This window comes from Alligator mississippiensis, chromosome 12 (assembly GCF_030867095.1).
Source record: "Alligator mississippiensis isolate rAllMis1 chromosome 12, rAllMis1, whole genome shotgun sequence".
Lineage (NCBI taxonomy): Eukaryota > Metazoa > Chordata > Crocodylia > Alligatoridae > Alligator > Alligator mississippiensis.
In genome coordinates this window covers 54,706,778-54,727,777 of record NC_081835.1, presented here as the reverse complement: position 1 = coordinate 54,727,777, position 21,000 = coordinate 54,706,778, and the positions used below count along the sequence as shown (strand labels likewise).

The 21,000-nt window shown below is 46.1% G+C and overlaps 1 protein-coding gene across 6 annotated transcripts in view; it reads left to right on the top strand.

The window, feature by feature from the left end:
- Positions 1-21,000, top strand: part of ASTN2 (astrotactin 2) — a 598,926-nt gene that overhangs the window by 202,812 nt on the left and 375,114 nt on the right. For 4 of the 6 annotated variants that reach the window (XM_059715568.1, XM_059715573.1, XM_059715572.1 and 1 more), the window contains exons 5-6: positions 8,315-8,431; positions 8,508-8,615. In XM_059715568.1, the coding sequence (XP_059571551.1) occupies positions 8,315-8,431; positions 8,508-8,615 (225 nt within the window). The remainder of the gene's footprint in view (positions 1-8,314; positions 8,432-8,507; positions 8,616-21,000) is intronic. The other 2 variants (XM_059715571.1, XM_059715569.1) reach the window with 1 other exon arrangement.

The following is a 21,000-nucleotide window of genomic DNA, read 5'->3' as shown; positions in this document are numbered from 1 at the left end:
GAACCTGCCCCCACCAAGACCAAAGACAAGCATAAACCGCTAGGACACTAATGGGACCTCCAAACCACCCCTCTAGTCCCAAACCACCAGCCTTATCATAAAAAAACAACAACATGAAAACCTCTTGCCTACTTATCAAGTGTGTGTATCTCTCTCTCTGGGTTGTTCTTTCTTGTTTCCCGGCCTGCAGAGCTGCTTTCTTCCAACCTTGTTGGAGATTCAGGAGCGCTACGCTTTGCAATGCTCAGGGCTGGCCGTCTTTGACTGGGTCAACCCCAGGGCTTATCTAGCTCTGGCTTGAGCCCACTTCTGGTCATGTGAGCCCCCACTCAGCTGACCTGACTACCTGGCTAACTAGGCTCTAAAAACTGTGTCTTTAATGGGGCTGCACTGCTCTCCAGTAAAAGGGTCAGGGCTCCCTGTTACACAGACATTCAGTAGAGACTTGTTAGAGTTGGCAGCTAAATTGTTTGAAGATGCTGTCTGTACTGGGCGTGCTTCATCCCCTTGCAGCTCCTGTTGCCAAATGCATCATGTATGTTATGTCCAGAGCAACAGAGCATGATCCATCTTGGACCTGCAGAGGAGGAACTGGGCTTTCTGCCGAGGCTGCTATGTCACGTGGGCACATGAACTGAAGACAGAAGATGGCCTCCTCTTTGCTCTCCAGGCTTCCTCTACTGACTCCTGGGGATCATTTTGGGTAGCTGGACAACTAGAATTCAGAGAGAAAATTAGACTGGAGGGGCTGGGGATGAGTGGGCACGCAGACTGAGTTAAGGATGGGAAACCTGGGGTAGGAGATCAGCACTTGGGTGGGGAGCCCTCAAGGGATCAGAGAACTGGCTAGTTACAGAGACTGATGTGAGTTGCTGGGAGGGAGAGATGAGTCCAGGACTGAAACAGAGCGGAGGTGAGGGGCAGAGGAAAGGAGTCAGTGCTGGGGCTTTGGGGTGTAAAGTCAGGTACTTAAGATGTAGGGTATGCCCAAATAAAAGTTGTCTGCACAGTGTTAAGGCTGGTGTCTTTGGCGTATGCATTGATGAATTCTTTAATTACGTGATCACATAATATGTTTTCCTTGGACCCCTGCCTCGTTCACTGTCTGAATTAACATCTGCTTCAAAACCAACTGCGAGAGCCCTGCCCCAGCCACACACGATCTGTTTGAGTGGATTAACGAGCTTGTAAATCTGCAAACAGGATTAGAGACAAGAGCACCTTTATTGAGACATCTGGCTCATGGGAGGATTTCAGCAGAGCTGTTTCCGGGTTTGCCTTCAGTGGGGGGGTGGGGGCGGGGGGGGGGGGGGATGGGGAGCTTAATGAATCCATCCCAGTCCTCTCCCCAGGACACTTTGTGATTTCTGCCTATTTTTTTCACCCTCAAATTCAAAGTGATGTGATGGCTTGACTACAGAGCAGAGTGCCGCTGGCAGGGCTTTGAGTACGTTCACACCTCTGCAATGAACATGAAGGATCCTGCCTTCTGCTGCCAAGAGGTGCTACCTTTCAGGAGTGCAGAAGTCTAAAAACTCTTGGTTCAGAGATGATATCTTTTATTAGACCAACTAACTCTTAGTTGATCTAATAAAAGGTATCATCTCTGAACCAAGAGTTTTTAGAGTTTTGCATTTATTTTTGTCTCAGACCAACTCTACCAAATATAAACATTTCAGGAGTAACGCTTTTATCACCCCGTCATCCTGCCCTCCAGAGAAGCTGCAGGAGATGCATGTGGATGCTCCTCTGTCTTCACTTGGTCTCTGTGGTCCAGTCAGCCTCTAGTGCCTTGCCATAGGGCACTTCATGCATAGTGGAACTGCCAGAAGTGGGCATGTGCCCTGTCAGCTTAGTGGTGGCACCCGCTATCTGCTGTTGGAGGGTCTGGTGGTGGAAGCAAACAAAGGCAAACTGAACCTTAACCACTCCTATGGCCAGAGTCAGAGGTCCCAAACCTACAGTCTGTGCATAAGCCTGGAGAAGTCCCCACGGAGATGCATCTGCCTAGAGAGTCAAGATTGGGCCCTTAAGATTAAATAAAGATGAGAAGTTAATATTTGCAGTAGCATAACTGAGGGAGGGTGACTGGGGCAGCGGCCCTGGATGTCACCTCTGTGTGTTTTGTGCCGAGGGGTGGGGTGGGGTGACAAAAAGTCAGCATTGATCTTGGTAGCACACATCAAAGAGATCTCTGCAGAGTGAAGTCAGGTAGGTGCCAGAGTGAGATGGAGGGGTTTGCTTGCACTTCTGGGTTTTTTGCTCTACTTCATTCTTCCCATTTCCTAAAACAAAATGCAGTGTGCTTTTTCCCCCGTACAGAAGACTCATATACACACACATGTGCACCAAAAACACGGTGTGCTTAAGTATGGTTTTATCCATGCTTTTGCCATGCATCATGTAGGACATGGGCAAACTAAGCGAATGCCCAGTTTTTTATAGGTGGGCTACGAGGGCACTTTAGATGCTTAGCCCCAACAAGTACAGTATAAAGCTAAAGGTCCGTGCCCTGGGGAGTTTTTATCATAAACAGAGGGGGAAAGCACTAATCTACTGGAAAATCTAGGGACAGGCCCTACCTTGAGACAGCTGCAGGCTGTGAACGTTCGGAGGAAATGAAAGGAGAGAGAGAGAGATCATTTTCCAATAACATTCACTGGGGTGATACCTAACTCCCTTAAGCTTCTTAGGAAGCAGCAGCCTTAATTCTGGGGGTGTGACTTTGTTGCTGGCCAGGTGATGGCATTTTATTTTAACAGGGGCTAGCAGTGGGATTCATAGACAAAATAGAGAAATGAAGGTAAAGAGAGACAGTGCTGTAGCTCTTGGGTCACACAGTAAGAAGTCTCGCTGTAGAGGGTAATATAGCAAGAAGTCATGGAAATGAGGTTGGCTTTAGGCAGGAGAAAAAGGGCAAAGAGAAGGGAGGTCTGTGCCTTGGGAGAGGGAGGGGATGACATAATATGGGGGGGGTGCCTAAGCTACAAGAAAATTTAGGTGGAGTGAGGTTCTGCTAATGATGGCTACTTGACATGACTCTTACTGTAAGAGCATGTGCTGTTCTCCGGAGCCAAGAGGACTGCTTTCCAGCTATCTCTGCAGCACTGCACATGCTCTGCCAGGCATGGGGTATACTATACTTCATCAATACATCATTTTGCAAAGGTCCTGCTGCTGTATCAGACTCTCTTTCTTTTTAAAGTGATTACTCTGCTTTGTAATTGGTTGCAATGATTAGAATCTTTTTTTTCTATTACTCGACAGTTTTTTCCCCCCCTTTTAAGAGAACTAAAGGAATTGCTGACAAGGCACGACTGTCTTGTCTTTAATCTGGCGGTCGCCTTGTTCTCACTCTGACAGCTGCTTCTGCTCGGATTAGTCCAGCTGGGATACTAGTGTCTATTTCGCCAACCCAAGGCATCCCCTTATCAAAAAATGGGTGAGAGGGGACGGATTCATCCTGGGACAAGATAGGGAAGAGAATCCCACGTCCTAAACGACTCGACGGGAAATTAAAGCAAGACTCTGGGAGCTGGGATACATAATGTCACACTCTTTGGAGGCAGCCTTGCTACCATGGGTTTCTCTTCCCTACAGGTGACCTCAGTTGAGTTCTGCCAGGCTCTTAGGTGCAGAAGCATATTGTAGCAGGAAGCGCAGAGCCACTGAGTTACCAGAAAGATGCATCGTCAAGGTCTTTGTGGATATTTGTAGGTAGTTCAAAGGGGGCCTGCCCTCCTGCCCAGCTGTTTTGGCAGCTGGATGACCTTTGTCAATTCTTGAGGGGTGGGGGGAGTCATTTCCTTTCTAGCTTGGGGACCTGTGCACAGGTCTCTCAAGTCCCATATTAATACGTCTTGCGCAGTTCTAGGTAATCAGAAAATGCAATATCTCTGTCACCGGCTCTCTGAAGACATCCAGCCTGAGTAATTTAACATGTCGGCACCATCCATCATGGAGACGCAACCAGCAAACAAACGAAAAGCTGCTAAAGGGGGCTGGAACACGAGCTGCCTGCGCAGCTTGCTGGACATGGACAGCCCATTTTCCAGTGGTTGACGTGTGTGGCATAATAACTTACTTTGGGGAAGTTGGGTGGGAGCGGGGGTGCCAAAGAAAGAGCTGAGATCAGTGCTTCTTCCCTCTATAGCTCAAAACCTGAGGGGTTTTTTGGGGTACTTAGTCCAAGAATGAACTTCCTAACCCCTTGCCGGGTGGCATAAGATTGACAGCAGCCATGAGTTTAGGAGAGACTGTTTTTTTCAGGTTGGTGTGTGTCACATTTTTTTTCTGCTCCCCATCCAAGTGGATTCTTGCTGCCCCGAGTCTCTCTCAGGTGTTTGAATCTTGCTCTGAATCAAAGCCGGGATAACTCCTGACTCAAAAATTGGCTTAGGCTTCTAAGCTGGGCTCCTAAGCTCTAAGGCTTGGAGTCCAGACAAACATGTTGCTGTCCCTGTGCCAGGTATCTAGGTGGCCTGAACTTACCAAGCTCCACTCACTTTCATGTTTTGTTGCAGACCTGCACCTGCCACTCACACAGCTTTAATCTCAAAATCCCTCTGCCCTTTTCTTTCCCAAAAACAAATGCCGACTCTTCATGTGGCTGCCAGCTGGCCTGAGAGTTTGTAGGGGCAGTCTCTGTTGTGGTATGAGTGTGTCTGACACCAGTCCTGTGCTGTGTCTCTGTGGTAGCCTGGCATTGATGCCAAATGTCAAGTGGGCATGAAGGTGATATGGCTTACCAGCTCTGAGAATCTGCTTTCTTAACCTCAGGGTATGGTTTTCAAAGCCTGCTACACCATGACACTGGTGAGCACGGGTGGCCTGCAGACTCAGAACAGTTTCTAAAGCCCTTCCAGCAGGCTGATATTTTGCTAATATTGCTCTCCCGTTTTAGCCATTTTCTATCTTTCAGGACCCTAATGGAAATATTCAACTAGTGCTGGGTAATTAATGACTGCACTTTAGTGCCCTAAATCGCACACAGTAGTAAAATGCCAAGCAGCAGTCACTGTTTGCAGTGACCTGAATCACTGCAGGGGGCTTAATTGGTCATTCTGTTCTCCAGGTTGCCTTGGAGCTTTCAAGGCTGGTTCTGATGTGTCACTTCCACTCAGTCTGCCTTTGAGAGCTGCTATCATACGCTTGCTTGCTTTCCACATCTCCCTGCCTGTGCTCCTGGGCTGCCTCTGGGATGCTCAGAAGCCCCTAGTAAGCCTTGTTCTGGGAGGGCCCCTGCAGACAAAGCACATAGTGATTTTGTCTTTGCATCACCCCTGGCACCTGTAGATGAGACTTGGAAGTAGAGACTGAGGAGAAGGGAGGAAGGGTGACCAGCAGCCAGTCCTGCACGTTGCTGTCAGAGTGGGGAGTTGACTGGTTTGTATGTATTAATTGGTCTTTGTTTTTCATTTTTAAATGAGCGCATTAATCAGAAAGAGCCGGTTGGGGTAAAACTTCCAGGCAGCTTGCTTGCCATGCTCCTCACCGTACGGAGACAGGTGGAAGCCTTTGCATTAGCCTGCATCGAGCACAAGGCCAAACTCCAAGAGAAGCCTTGCCTTATTAATATCTGCCTCCCGGCACCAGCTGCTGCTCTGTGCAACAAGTGTGCAGCCACTGGCTGCCTGGGTGTTGTGGGGGGGTACATGAAAGAGCAGTACCAGCAAATCACAGCTACTGATATTGCTCGATCCTGGCCAGAGGCTCCAGGCAAACGGTGATTTTTATTTTTTGACCAGAGTTCGTCTTTTCCTTCCTTTCCCTTCCAAAGCCTGAGACCCTGCTCTGCTGTCAGGCTTCCACAATTAGGGATCTGTTGTGATGCGGTGGGGTGATATCTGGCCTGTAGAGGACTATCTACCACTTTAGAGATACCAAGGTTCAGAGTTCAAACAAGAGCTGGCCTGATTCAGTCCATTCTTTTCCAAGTCGTCAAATTGCTTGCCAAAAAGGGTCAGTCTTTGGGTGAGATTTAAAAACCCTAGAGCCCTGTCTAACCTTAAACACATGCATATTTTTGCTTGTCTTCAGAAGAATAAGAGCTAGTGTCTGTCCTACTTCTCAGTTCCCTTGTGGTAGAGAGGTTGTCCATCTTCGTGTGTACAGCTCATGAAGCACCCTTTGGGTTTCTGCTGTAGTTGCCTTTGTACCTACTTTCAGTTCCATTCCTGCCACACCACGCATGGACTGAATAAGGCATTGCATTTGCTTATTGATGGAACAGATACTTGGGACAGAAGTAATAGCCATGGAGGTGCCAGCTGTAGCTCTTCTGGTGCATCTGACTTTGGCCTTTCTGTACTTTTGTAAGAGAGAGACACTGTGGCTGTACTGACCATACTACTTCCTTTTCTCTAAGTTGGGCTCCTAGCAGATGTATTTGAAATGGTGCCTCTCCCCTGGAGGGGACTGGATGTCTCAGAGTTGATTAAATGTGCCCATCCTAGTCTTTACCTTTGATCTGAATGTAACCTTGGTCGGTGACCTTCTTTCTTCCTTCATTGTGAGTGTTCCCTTTACAACACTTGCTCCATCATCGGCACAAGGCCATAGTGGCTGAAGTGTCTCGTAGACAGGTAAGGTTCTTTGAGTAGGTGTGAGATCTTTTATTAGATCAACTGAGTAGTTGAAAAAAAGTTCTTTGCAAGCTTTTGGGCACAATCACCCTTATTCAGGCATAGGAAATCTCTGCTGCTCTGAGACTTGAAAAGCTTAAGGTTTGTTGTAGAGCTAATTAAAGCTCATTGTAAAGGCATGAGTTCAGAATGCTGTCCCAGTCAACACTGCTGTAATTGGGATCCTGGCCATTCAGGTGGGGCATCAAAGGAGCTGGATGTGACTGGCTACATCGCTGCCCTGTGCATTGTTGCTTACAGATACTAAAATGCCATAACTGTGGTAGTCTAATGGGCTTCCTTGGCTTGCAGAACTTTGACACCCTCTTCCCCCATCCATGTGTACAGTCGTGGTTCAGAAGCCGAGGTCTGAAATGTCCCATATGAGCAGGATAGTGGCAGGCTGGTGTGGGCATACAGGCAGTTCTGCCCGTGCTTGCATCGTATCAGCTCTGCTGATAGATCGTGATTCTGAACTTCAGAGCCATCAGCTCAGTGCTTTTCCCCAACTCTTTCCACCCTGACCTCATTGAGGTGATTAAGAATTTCACAGGGCATAAGGTGGCACTTTCAGTTACTGTTCCTTTGCCAAGAAGCACGTGCATTGTACTTCTGCCTAGACTAAAGGAGTTTTAAAACAGTAAAATATTTTAATGGCCATTTAAAGGGCCACTGTCAACACCTGGAGGCCTCTTCTTTTTTAACTTTCCAAAAGGATGGAAGGCTCGTGTCAGTTCTGTTCCTAGAGTGTTGGGTTATTTTAAACACAGCGGCTCCTAGACATTTAAAGCGGTTATAGAGAGGAACTGGGTGGTTGAATGAGTATGCGTGTTTTTGGGTGTTCCTCATTTCATCAATACCTTAAACTTTGGGTACTCTTTCCTACTTAACAAAGGGGGTCACCTTTCAGAAACTGCCTATTGCTCACTGGATACATCCAAACAGAAGGATGATTCTGACTGGGTGAACTGAGGGAAAAGGCTGTTTTCCCTCCATTATTTGTATTATGATGGTGCCTAGAGCAGTCCTTCTCAACCAGGGTGCCACAAGATCCTTTTAAGGGTGCCTTGCAATATGCCAGGTGTGCAAACACTTGCATATAATTCACAAGATAGACCCATAGATTTCAAATAGAAACCCGTAGTGTCAAAAACTCTTTGACCTGCTGTGGTCTTTCTGGGTCCTTTGCTACTGAAATGTTGGTCTGTTGTTTTTCCATAGTTGAGAAATGGGTGCAAGCTAAGAGCTGGTATCTTCTGAGCAGTACCTTGAGTCTAAAAAGGTTTGAAAACCACTGGCCTAGAGGTTCCAGTGAGCATTAGAGCTTCATTGCCATAGGTACTGTACAGATACATGATGAGATACAGTTCTTGCCCTAATAAGTTTCTGATCTAAAAGACCTGACAAAAGGCTGGGAGGGGAACAGGCATTGTGAGAGGGAACATGATTTACCTAAGGTCACACCAAAAGTCAATAGGAGAATCAAGAATGAAAAACAGGTCTCAACGTTGTGCCCTATCCACTATCCATGCTGCCTTTTACCTGTGCTTTCTGTGCCTCTGTGAGTCCAGTATACAAATCTATGTGGCATTCACTGTACAAGGGTCTATAGGAAAGCAGCTTAAACATTCAAGATTCTCAAAGATATTTCATTTGTAGACTCTCTGGGTCTTCTTTTTCTATTCGTACAGCTCCTAGCACAATGGGGTCTTGGTCCACGACTGGAGAAACAGAGCGCTATGGCACTACGCGTTTGTGTCAGGGCTTTAAAGAGATGGGAGGAATGGCAGCCGGATGGTGCTTTCCCGGTGAGGAGCTCACAGCTGAGTTTTGCTATTAAGCATCCAAGACAGTAGTGCTGACATTCCTCTTTCATTTCTGCAGGTGGGATCGGGTTTGGACGTGCTAAAGGAAACTCTGGCTCTGAGGCAGACGATGAAACTCAACTGACCTTCTACACTGAGCAGTATAGGAGCCGGAGACGAAGCAAAGGTAAAAATAAAGTAGCAGGAGCTCTTAAGAGGCAGAAGAAACAACCCCTTCAGCTTGTGTCCCCTTGTGTTGCCCCTGGTGTATGATGGCTGAAGTACCTTAAATCAGTCTACGAGGAAGGATTGTTGCTGTCAGTAATTCACAATCAACCTGTAGATAAAGATGTCCCAGCCTGGGACTGCTCTTTTCTGCCAGCGAAATGTGGGAAACATTAGCAATGTTTTGTAGTGATTATATCAACTGGCTCAGTAGCTTGTTAGCATCTATTCCCTCATCCCCAGTATCAGTCACGTTAAAGATTTAGGAAGCAGTGATCAATGATCATGGGTCCCTTTCCTTCTGCTGCTCTTGCAGAATGTGGCCAGGTGGGAGTTCAAGCTCACCACTAGCATCACTACACTGATGCAAATACCTTCTGACAATATGTGCAACTGCCGTATATATAACCAGGTTAGGAAACGACTAGACAGATTCATGGAGGATTGATCCGTCGGGGCTATAAAATATAGGGATATAAATTTCTGACCACTGGTAACCGGGAGGGCAAGATAGAGGATGGATCACTATACACATGCTTTTTCTTGGTTTCTTCATCTAAAGCATCTGCTACTCACCATGATCAGAGACAGGAAACTGGGCTAGGTGGGTATGTCTTATTCTTGAAATGGGATATACCCTGAGATGGATTGCCATAAACTGAATGGTTGTATACAACACCTTTCTGTCTACACTACGGGGTTAGGTTGGTGCAGCCCCTGTCTTGATCCAGCCACCAGTGACAGTAACTGTAGCAATTTTTCCAGCTAAATAAAGCCCAACTTTCTATTTTCTTTTATTGTCTAATGTTTGTCAGCAAAATTCCAGTTAAACTGAATTGTCCCACGCCGTCTGTTAACACAAAGGCAATTAAAAGAAACAAGTACAAAATGAGGGCTGGGGCGGGGATTTTTTTTTTTCCAAACCCCCCCGTCCCCCAATAGGGCTTTTAGTGAGTTATAGGAGCAAGAAAATGAAATGTCTAGGGTTTAAAACAAGTGTCCACTGTTTCCCCGTTCAAATAATGCCAGAATGACTTTGTTAAAAACCTCAGATTATCCTTGTACCCCGTTCTCTGTGGGAATCCATGAGCTTTTTGTTGCTGCTATTGCTATATTTAAAAAAAAAAAAAATCTCTGTTAAGCAATAACAAGGTTTGGAAGCGATTTTAAGATTGCACAGTGGGTCTGTGCCCTACACTTGTTTTCTTTATTAAGCCAAGCATAGCCAGAGTGCAGCATTCCAGATAGATGCCTGCACCCAGCAAAATAAATGCAGCTCTATTTATTTAAATGATTAGGCATTCAGATAAATGCGCATAACATGTTTATTTCAATGTGAAATTACCTCTACACCTATGATCGGCTCACTGATTGCACGTTGGAATAAACAGACACATATTGCATTCGTTTCTCTAGGCTGAGAATGCATTCAGGTGTTTTTCTTTTATTTTCATGCTTTTAGGAGAAAAGGAAATTTGAGGTTACAGAAATTCCTACTGGATTATACTTGAGATTTTAAAGGCTCAAAGAATTCAGAAGTTAAGGCTTTCTGTAAAGATATTGTCTTAGAAGTAAATATGGGATCATAGGATCAGAGATTTTGCTTTTTTTTTTTTTTGCGGGCATGCAGGGAGGTTCCTATTCTTCAAACAGTTATATAGGACACAATCCTACATTGGCAGACACGGGAACTCATATTTTCAAAACTGTACAAGTGAGTTAGATGCTAAAGTTTTTAAAACTATAATAGGCACTTAGGAGCTTACAACTCTCTGCTTTTCTGTGGTCATGGGGAGACATAAAAGTTATACCAGCATTATTCTGATATAACTGCTTAGTCCTTTCCCTTCTGTACTGCCGTAGCGTCTGCCCTTTCACCAGTTTAACTTACTTAGGCTTCCTGGCATGTGTTCATCTAATGGTGCAATGAGACCTGATCCCTACCCCCAACAATCATGCCTCCTGGCGTGCCACATGTGCATGGAAAGATTTCAGGATCGGGGATCATATCCCAGTCATGCCATTTCTACTTGCCAATGTGAGGGGGTCGGTGGTCCAGGGCTCATGATCCCAGGCTCCTCTGCACCAGCAAGTTGAAAGCTGGGTGCCCACAGCCCAGCATGATCTGTGAACTGATGTGGTTCTGATCCTGGGGCTGTCCAGTTGCCAGTTTCAGCCCCAGGACCACACCGGAGCCAGGACCGACAAGCAGATGATCGTGGGTCCCAGCTCCAGGACTGCACTGGGGACAGTTTCAGAGTCCCATGCACTGGGATGTCAGAAAGTCTGGTGTGCAGCTCAGCTGCACATGTATTTTTTTTAAGGTCCAGCACTCATGGTCCCTGGGATCAGGGAACCTCTCCCCAGTCCCAGGGTCCCTGTGGCCAGGATGTGTCAAGTGTATTGCGCGGCAGTTCTCTGGGAGCTGTAGGCCAAGGCAGTTAACCTGCTGGGTTGCGGAGAGCCTTGCGGCTCCCTGTGACTTGGCAACCCAGCCTAAGTGATGAGATCTACTTTACTTACTGATAACAGCAGGATGTAGCCCCTTTCAGGGCTGTGCCACATATACAGGGGAGCTGTCAACCAAGCCTCACTATGCAACCTCCATCAGGCTTAATGGCAGGAACCCTGCAACATTCAGTTCAAGGTGCAATGGAAACCAACCACAAAAATATTACACATGTTATGGAATCATTTTGCAGCCAGTTTCCCATTTTGTCATGCCACTAATTGCCTGAACCTGTGGTTGGAGTACTATTTTACACATGGTTAACAGATTAATCAAGTCTTAAGTGTAACCTCTGCCTTATTCTGGTACAGTAGTGGCATAACACGCTGTAGCTGATGTGTGATTTCAAGCAGCAAATCTATCTTCATCTTTACGTGGTTTAAAGTTGCAGCTGTCCACAGCCAGTGAATCACTTGTCAAAACAGGACTCTGGCTTTGAAGTCACTCTAGGTTCTTTTGAAAAACACACCCATGAGCTAGTTCAGTGTTGTTCAGCTTGTAGGTCATGATGAATGGAACGCATAAGGCAACTGGGTGACAGATTGCCAAGCACTGAAAATGGTGTTAGACTCTAAAGCAAGTGTCAGGGACCTGCAGGCTGTGGGGTGGATCTGGCCTGCAGTGCCATTTGATCCAACCTGGCCTGCCACTATCCTTTGCTTACAGGTACTAAAATGCCATAACTGTGGTAGTCTAATGGGCTTCCTTGGCTTGCAGAACTTTGACACCCTCTTCCCCCATCCATGTGTACAGTCATGGTTCAGAAGCCGAGGTCTGAAATGTCCTATATGAGCAGGATAGTGGCAGCATTTACTTCTACCTGTTGCTTCTCGGAAAAGTGGCAGTGGCAGCTGGGGATCTAGACTAGATGCTCTAATGGGAGTAGTTGACCCCTTGCTTCTCCGATTCCATTGAGCTGTTCCTGGTTTTGGCTATTTCTCTGTTAACCCTTTCTATTTGTTAAATAAATGTATAAATGAAGCTCTGTGTTTAAAGACCCTGGCTGCTTTTTCCTGGAGTATGGCAAAACTTTGCCTTGAATGACTTTCTGGAAAGAATTTTCCATTATCATTTCATTGACTCTTAGCTCCCTCATGTACAGAAAGCACTAGCTTAGCGGTAAGTTACAGCGCAAAAATTATAATTACCACTAAAACAAAGATCTATAATTGGACAGGGTCATAATTCCAATAGAGAAGGTTGCATAGTCAGATAGAGCTAATTGTTGCAATGATGTTCTAATATTGATTTCACAATGGCTTTGTGTCATTGTAGGTGCAATGAGATAATCATTAGGCACAGCGAGAGATCTTCATGGTGATTTCTCTTCTGATGCCAGATTTTGCAGAAGCCATTAATGAGGTGGCATAGACCATTTTAATGAAGTGTTGCAGATCATGGGTGAAAGGATGACAAATTCTCACTGGGTGTGATTTGTTAATTATAATATGCACAATGGCTACCACTTTTGTCTGGATTGTCCTTTAAATGATAAGTTACATGGTTTTTCTTTTGTGCTTTGGTCAAGACAGGTTAGTGAGATGGCCATACGTTTTGCTCATCTTGAAGTGACTCAAGTATGATGCAGGAAGGGATGCACAGGGAACTGTTGAGAAAGGTGAAATTCCTACCAACGAGGTCTGACTTCAGAGTGACCTGTTGAGGAGGGGTGAAAGAATCACTGTTTGATTAAAACTAGTCTGGATAGAAAACAGAGTTGCAGATAAATCTACATTGGTCAGGAGTGCAGACTGCGTAATGCTTCAGGAGTCTCCTCTCTCTCATCTCCGAATTGTGTGCTCTCTGTCAGACCACATCAGTGATGTATTCAGTAGATGTCCTGAAGAGTCTAGTAACAACCATCAACTCATCCTTGTGGTAGGGCATGTGCATGCTTGTATGATGCCTGTGGGCTAGCCTTAACCTACTGCTGAACCTGAGAATTGTGTAGCAGCTACTGTATGTGCAGATTTCCACTGATTGCTAGGCAAAAGGCTTTGTTCCTTTCAAATGAAGACCTGGTATCCATGACTATTTATGCATTCCTCATCTGCAGGGTGAACTGACACAACTCTCCATCCTTGGGTCCTGACAAGAAAGCCATAGCACTCGTGCACCATGTCGAGTTCCATCTCCTAACCCACCAGTGGGACACAGCCCATGCCAACCCCCTACACATCATCCAGTCCCATTTGCCATTCTACCAGGGCTTTGCTAAGCCATTAGTGGTGCGTCCATCATCTCAGAGCCTCCTTGTTCAGGGAAACGCTTATCAAGAGCTAGGATCATTTAGCATGCCGTGTTTATTGGAAGCTGCACAGAGTTTCTGTGGAGCAGGAGGCAGCAGAAGATACTTGATTTTGACTCCCGTGACACCCTTCCAAAGGCAAGCATGAAGAATCTTGTTCTCACCATCAAGCCAGGCTTCAAGTTTAGGGTTCTGAAAGATTTATAAAGCAGAAAATCAGATGCATCCTCAAATAAACTGTCCTTTATTAACCACAGACCAGGATGGACGACTTATAGGGTGCTGGTATCAGGAATCTGATTGGGCCAGGCCTAAGGCAGATATTAACTGCTTCTCTTCATTGGGTACTATATTAGGATACTGTAGTGATAAGTATGTATTTCTTTTTTGAAAATCCATTTAAAAATCCATCTAGACCCACTGCTGCAATTACCTGTACTCCCCTTGGCAGCCCCCCTGGTTAGGACTAAGGATTGGATGGGCCACAGAAAGAAACACACTTGCTCACTGCCATTGGCTGAGGGCTGGCAGGGTGCTGTGGGGAGCTTGGGCTGCTTCTGTCACTTCTGTGGGTATGAATTAGGCTCCTGTTTTTATGGCTGTCAATCTACACACCTTTTCCCAGCGCTAAATTCACTTAAAGAGAACTATCAGTGTTTCGGAGATGTGAATCCGCCTCCACAGCTGCCCATCATGGGAGGTTTTAGAATCCTTTATTATCAGGTTCCAACTAAATTTAGTTGGTCTAATAAAAGATATCACATCCACCCAAAAAACCTTGCCTGCCTATGTCCTTAGACCAACATGGCTACCACCTACAACCCCCGTTACCATGCTCTCTCCCACTAAGTATTTGGTTTTGTTCCATACAACAAAACAAAATCCACCTTTACTCCATGCTCCTCTGCTCCCTATCTCTGCCCCACCTTGCTCTTGAGAACAGCTGCCTTTAGCTCTCAGTTGGCTTCATCCCAAGCCCTTCTTCCCACCTGCCAAGTGAAATACAATTCAGCTTGCAGTTCTGACTTGGTCTAACTGCTCTGAGCATTTCTGCTTGCTTGTATCGTCCTCCAAATACCTTTAAAAAAAAAGGCTGAGATTTCAGAGCTGTGTTGGGCTTCTTGAAACTTGGAGGTGGAAAAGGTAGGGAGCAGGATCTTCTGGTTATGTTGTGGTTTGTGCTGTTTGAAATAGGCCTAGTGCATCTAATGAGTCTCTTGGAAAGTGAATGGTGAGACAGAAAAAGGTTTCACCCTGTCCTGCTTTTGCTTTGGCCTTCCTGAGCGGCTCTTCTGTAGACATGGAAGTGAAACAAATTCACTTGCCCTTCTCTAGTATCTGGTCATGAAAGGAGCTCAGAGTGTGGATTAAATTTAATTAGTGTCACAGCGGGGCCTGGACCCATTTGGATTGGAAGCGGAGAGGGGCTAAAGTGTTGGGTCTCTTCTGTTGCAAGAATCTGTGATTGGGGCCCAGAACAGGTCTTGAATTGCCCGACTCCCACCTAAGCCATCCTCCCTCAGAGATCTCTATGCATTCCTCTCCTCCATTGTGTTCCTCTCCATCTTGCAGCCGTGGCTGTTTGGAGCAGCCACTTGGAGGCACCTGAGGACTGGCTTTCAGAGGTGCTGAACCCCTGTGCCTATCGCTGCGTCCAACTAGAGTGGTAGACATGTGACATGTCCTGGGATTGAGCCATGGATCCCTGTTTGTATTCCCCCCCCCCCCCCCAACTACAACGTGGAGGGGATTTGTGTCTGCCTCTCAGGAGTTAAATTCATAATCTTCCTGGAAACTCTCTGATGAAATCAGACCCGTGACATTGAATATAAGTGCAAAGTATTATTATTATTGCTATAATGATGACTTGATGAGGGCTGTGATGGCACCTGAAGAGGGGAAATAGCCTTGGTGAACTGAATAGCTCACCTCTCTGTTAGCATGCAAATTATTTAACGAGACATTTTGCTTTTGAGTACACACTCCCCATGAACCCCACCATGAATAAACATCTGCTTGTGCCAGCATCCTTTTCCCTGGCCCCCCTACCCTACAAGAGCAGAGCATCAGTAGCTCCCTGAATCTCTTCTGTTTGCCTTTTAAAAGTGGGATGGGGTGGTGGGAGAAGAGGGGGAATGCACTGCTATTTGTTTGCATCACTTATGTCCAAGCACCGTCTTCCCAGCCACAATAATCTGGCTCCCTCATCGGGATAACACACACAGCCTAGTCATCCTTTGGCCTCTCAGGAGACACATTACTGCCTCATAAAACACCGCAGTCTTCCCATTATGGCCTAATTAAGACCTTGGGGATTTGGGTCCGCTGATAAGTTCTAATGCTGCCTTGCTGAGATAAGGACATCCCAGTCCACTCAGCTTTCGTCTTTGGGGGCTGTGGACCTTGGGGGATGATGGCTTCAGGTACAGAAGTGGGGTAGAAGGGGACTCAACCTGCAACCTGTTCTTTGGGTGGCAGTCTAGGCATATGAGATGCCCAGTTGTCTGTATAGTATGCAGCAATGTTTTAGACAAATTAGCGGAGCCCAATTATCTGCCGTGTATTTGCAGCAACCTCTGCATGTGTGTGCATGCGCGCGCGTGTCTTGCTGGCTGGCAGAGCCTTCTGAGGGCTGTTAGAGAAATGAGAAACTGGGCTTTGATCTGCTTCTGTATTTGGTGTTTAAAACAAGGCCTTTTATAAGGGAAAATTAGGTATTCGGAATCTGTTACATATGAGGAAACTTCCCTTTGATCCTCTCCTGTCTCCGGAGGCAACAGACACTTATTATTTCATGGGGAACTAACTGAAACGTGGAATGAAATTTGGGTAGCATTCTCCCTTCCTTCTCCTCTGAAACCCGCAGAAACGTCAGGGCTAAGTAAACAGGGAGCAGCGGAAAGAAAGCATGTCACCGAGTATCAAACACGGCCCTTTGAGGCGGAGACGCTGCTGGAGAATTTGGTGTATTTAAATTGTGTCTCTGGGCCTGCACCTTCTTTGCTCTCCAGTTCAGCTCACCTCTCTGACAGCAGCAGGCTTCAAACTAAAGGAGCCGCCTGTCAGGAATCAAATAGGAGACAAAAGGAGATAAAGCAAACATGTCATTTTTGTTGCTTACACTAGCAAGAGGGGATAATCAGTCTCTCCTGTTCTCCTCTTTTTCAACTATGCTTGGTAGGTCTCCCCCCACCCCCAGCACACACAACAACTCAGTGAATTATTTCTCCCCTTCTCGCTCTCATTTGCCCTCCATGCTGAACTCTGCTGCTTTGACTGATACTTCTCATGCAGCCATTTATTCAAAAGCATCAGCCAGTCTCTGATAATTGTTGTTACAAAAACTAGATTCCCTGGGAGCAGGTAATCCTAGAACCACCTACCGCTGGGTGCCTTCCCACAAAGCAGCAGGTGCTGGGCAGTGTCAAATACGAGATGCTGGGCTACATGGCCCAGGGGTCTGATCCAGCATGGGGATTCCTGAGTTCCTAATTTACATCCAACGTGGATACATGCACAGAGGTATTTGCATGCTTGCACAGGCTTCACAGTAAGCAGTATTGGGGCTGTCCCATATCACCGACAACAGGGCTCTAAATTCCTTTTATGTAATTTAGCTTTCACAGTGGATGTCGGATGAGGAGAGATGGCGAAAGGACTATTGATGACTCATTTCAGTCCCCTCACCCTTCCCTCCCATCTTCATCTGAGTTCTGCATATCTTTCTGGTCTTGCAGGCAACCGGAAAATAGCCTTGCAGCTGCGGAGAGTCCTGAGTTGGCAGCACTGGTCCTGCTGCTCAGGGCAGAACATTTCCATGGGAGTCGTCGAGCAAAGGGATCTAGTTTCCCCTTTAACTTTGATTCTGAACTAAGAACATATTTAGAACATGATACTTGCTCTGTGGGCCAGCCCTGGAGCCCTAAGCTGGAGAGAGCAGGTAGCATTTTGTTACCTGAACTGGAGAGCCAAGAAGGTGCAGACCCAGAGACACTTTTCAAAGACCCCAAATTCTTCAGCAGCATCTCTTCCTCAAAGGGACGAGTTTGATACTCGGGCACTGCTCCCTGTTTACGTAGTCTGACCAGCACGAGGTGGGACTCCCCAGCTGGCAACGTGAATGGAGGTAGCTACTCTGTCAGCGCTTGAAGGTGGTCTTCCCTTGCCTTGCAGTAGCATTTAGCCCAAAGTGTTTTACAGACTACACAGACGGACATCACTGGGCTGAGGGCATCTCCCCTGGGGAGCATCGGACTCTCTGATGCTTTAAGCTGGACAAGACAGAACGCTCATAAACAATGTAAAGAGCAGCCAGGGCCCTGCAAGATATCCAAGTCCTGTAAAATCTGAGTAGTGTCAAGGCAAAAAACTGTTTTGGAATGGATGGAAAACCCACAGATACTTACACCATCGAGTTTGAGAGCTGCCTTCCACCTTTGCTGTTCCTTCTTATAGTTGGGCAGCACTTATGCAGGCAGATCTACATTATAGTCCACTGCTGGAATAGCAAAGTCATTGAGAGAAGAGCATTTTGCAGCTATTTTATTACACTGGCAAAAACATTAGCTTAGACATACAGAACATGCTTTTGCCAGTCAAGCTTATTTTGCTCATGGAACTGGTATAAATGGTGTTGGCATTGCCACTCTCATGCTGCTGGTAGGTGTGTCTGCATTAAGGTTTGCCTGGATAGGTGAGCTGGGATAGCTACCTGAGGCAGAGCTTTTCTAGGGCAGGCCTGACGTGTGTGTGTGCACACGTGCGCGCGCACGGGAGAGAGGAAATGGCTGCAGAATATTGGAAAGTGGAGCGTGGAGCCATTATGGGGAGATGGGCATTAAGCAGAAGACGATGAAATCAGAGGGGAGTTCACTGCGTCTCTGCCTGGGTGTCACAATTAGGCCAGCCATGCTGCAGCTATACTAGTAGCCTTTTTAACTTCCCTCGGACTGCGATAGAGATAACAGCTTTTACATCTGTTCCTGGAGGCAGTGCTTTTTTTGATTGTATCTGATACAGCCTCACCGAGTAATTGAGTGTTTGAGAGTGAAAAATTATCTCTCTGGCTTGGCCCTTATCTTGACAGCAAAGCGGCACTTTTAATTTAATTTTGTTGGGAGCATGTGGGTAACAAATTTCACTAATCGCTCTGCTGTCGCCCTCCGCATGGTAACAAGCCTCTTGTTTTGCAGCCAATATAATGTAAATACGCTGTTAGATGCAAGCAGAGGGGGTGTGAGGTTTGGTGCTTTGAAAATAGGCATGCGCATCAACTTGCTTGGTCAGCAAGTCCTTGACTAATCAATCAGTCTTCTTGCTGTAGCAGAGAGAAGGAGGAGGAAATGTAAAGTGACATATGTCACACCTACACACTAATAATAATAATACTCATCTCTTATATAGCACGTTTATGTGCATTCTTCCCATTTTATAGGTGGGGAAACAGGCACAGAGGTGAAGTGACTTTCCTGAAGTCACCCAACAAACCAGTGACAGAGCTTGAACTAGAAGTCCAGCTTTCCAAGTCCTAAGCTTGGGCAACATCTGCTCAGCCACAGTAGAACAGCTGCCAGAGTGCTCAAGAGAGGAAATACAATCCTGTGCTTAAATGGTTGGTCTATGACTAAGGAGACCTGGGTTCACTTTTGACCTTTACCATCGTGACCAAAAGGCCCTCTGATCTGTCTCTCAAATATTGAGCTAAGGCCCCCCTGCCTTGCCTATGTGTTTTGAAAATGAAATCTTTGAATGTGAGGTGCCAAGATATTACAGCAATGGTAAATTTAGTTTGCCTTGAGGCACAATCCTATTGGTAGTGCCCAATCAGTTATAGTGGGGCATATGGAGTCAGGGTGTAGTCTTGGAGTCCAGATGGGACCCACACAACTTTCTGTGCCATGTTCTAATTGAGCTCTCCAACACTTTGACATCTGCCCCAATTCGTTTGCAAACTTCTAAATTCAAGTGACTTCTCTGATTGCCCTTTCACTTTCCAGACTACATTTTATAGAGAGCAATTACAATTTTCCCTTGGGACAAGATTTAAGTTATACTCAGAATGGAAAGTGTCTTCTGCCCTAAAAAGGAAGTTCTCGATTCACATTTGAGTCAATATGTTTGTTTTATAAATACAGGGTTTGGAGGAGTGGTTTTGGGTTTGTTTGTTTGTTTTTGTGTTATAATTTCAAACGTTAATTCCAAGAGAAGAGTTTCCATTGATTTGTATGAAAGAAAATTCCAGTGCAAAGTCTTTCTTTTAAGCATGTAACCATTTCCCTGATGCGACTGCATCTCTACTGTTTCAGTGCAGAGAACATGAAAGCAAAACTGACTCCATTGATTTTAATTGTCCATGCCAAGAGAATGCAAAAAAAGTAAATAGCATAACTAGCAAAAGAGAAATTGGATTCATGAATATTCTTTCCAGTCGAATGCACCAAGGTGGTTTTAGTAACACAGGCGTAGGGACTTTTTTTCTAATATGTGATCAAGTTGACAGTGTCCCACTTATTATGATGGAATGCATTTGGGCAGTGCTTCCTGAGTGAATTTGTCCAGTCTAATGAAAATCCCATTTACCATTTTCAGTTGGCGATAGCTTGGGTGACAGGAAACATGGTCAATACCTGCTACTCTGACCCCTGTGTTCACAGTGGTGTTCGTGGAGTGGACTCTGTGAATGGCTGTTTGGGAAAGAGGTGTGGGATGCTGGCACTTCACACTCAGAAGTCACAGGACACAGCTGAACTCCAGAATAGGCAATGCCGCTTGTGCTGCTTGTTTTTCGCATGTGGAGAGAACCCTGTGCTGATTGGGACTTCCTATGTCTTCCTGATAAATTATTCAGACAGTAAAAAGCTCTTGGGCCATGAATAGCCCAGTGAAGTAAAAGCCATGCCTTCACTAAGTCTGGCTCCAAAAGAACAAGCTCTCAACACTCAACATGAAAGTCTGGGCCCATGTGCAGGCAGAGGCATACAGGGCTTTTTGCTGACTAAACTAATTGGAGTTGAGTCTCACTGCAGATAAGGGGGGAATTCAGCTAGTTCAGTCAGTTCCAACCCTGCCTGTGCATAGAGAGTTAGTGTTGCTGCAGCAGCTTTGATTGCTGGACTTGACAGCAAATCAGCCAGTACCTACTCTTCAGTGCCTTGTAAGGCCAGTCTCCTCAGGATTCGCTGGTTGCCATACTGTCCTTACTTTGAGATGGGAAGAATCACTGGGACCTCAGAGTCCCTTCTGGCTTATGAGTGCATGGAGATGATAGGCAGGTTGCTCCCTATCACCAGCTATCTCTGTCCTCCACTCTGACAGCCTCACCGAGTCCTCTTCCTTCTGGCGTGGTCTCGTGCGAAGGAAACGTCTGCTGCAGCTGCCTCTACCGTGCCTGAATGCCTAGTGCTTTGGGATAGGGACAGACATTAAAAAAGCCTGAGCCTAAATTGATTGTCTTACCAGTTTAGTTTAACCTGGCTAGGTTGAACCACTTTGTAACCACGCAGACATCCCCTCTGGACTGAAGAAATTCAGGCATATGCCTGCAGTGGCTCAGGCTAGAAACAGAGGGGCATTAGAGCAGCCCTCCCGTCC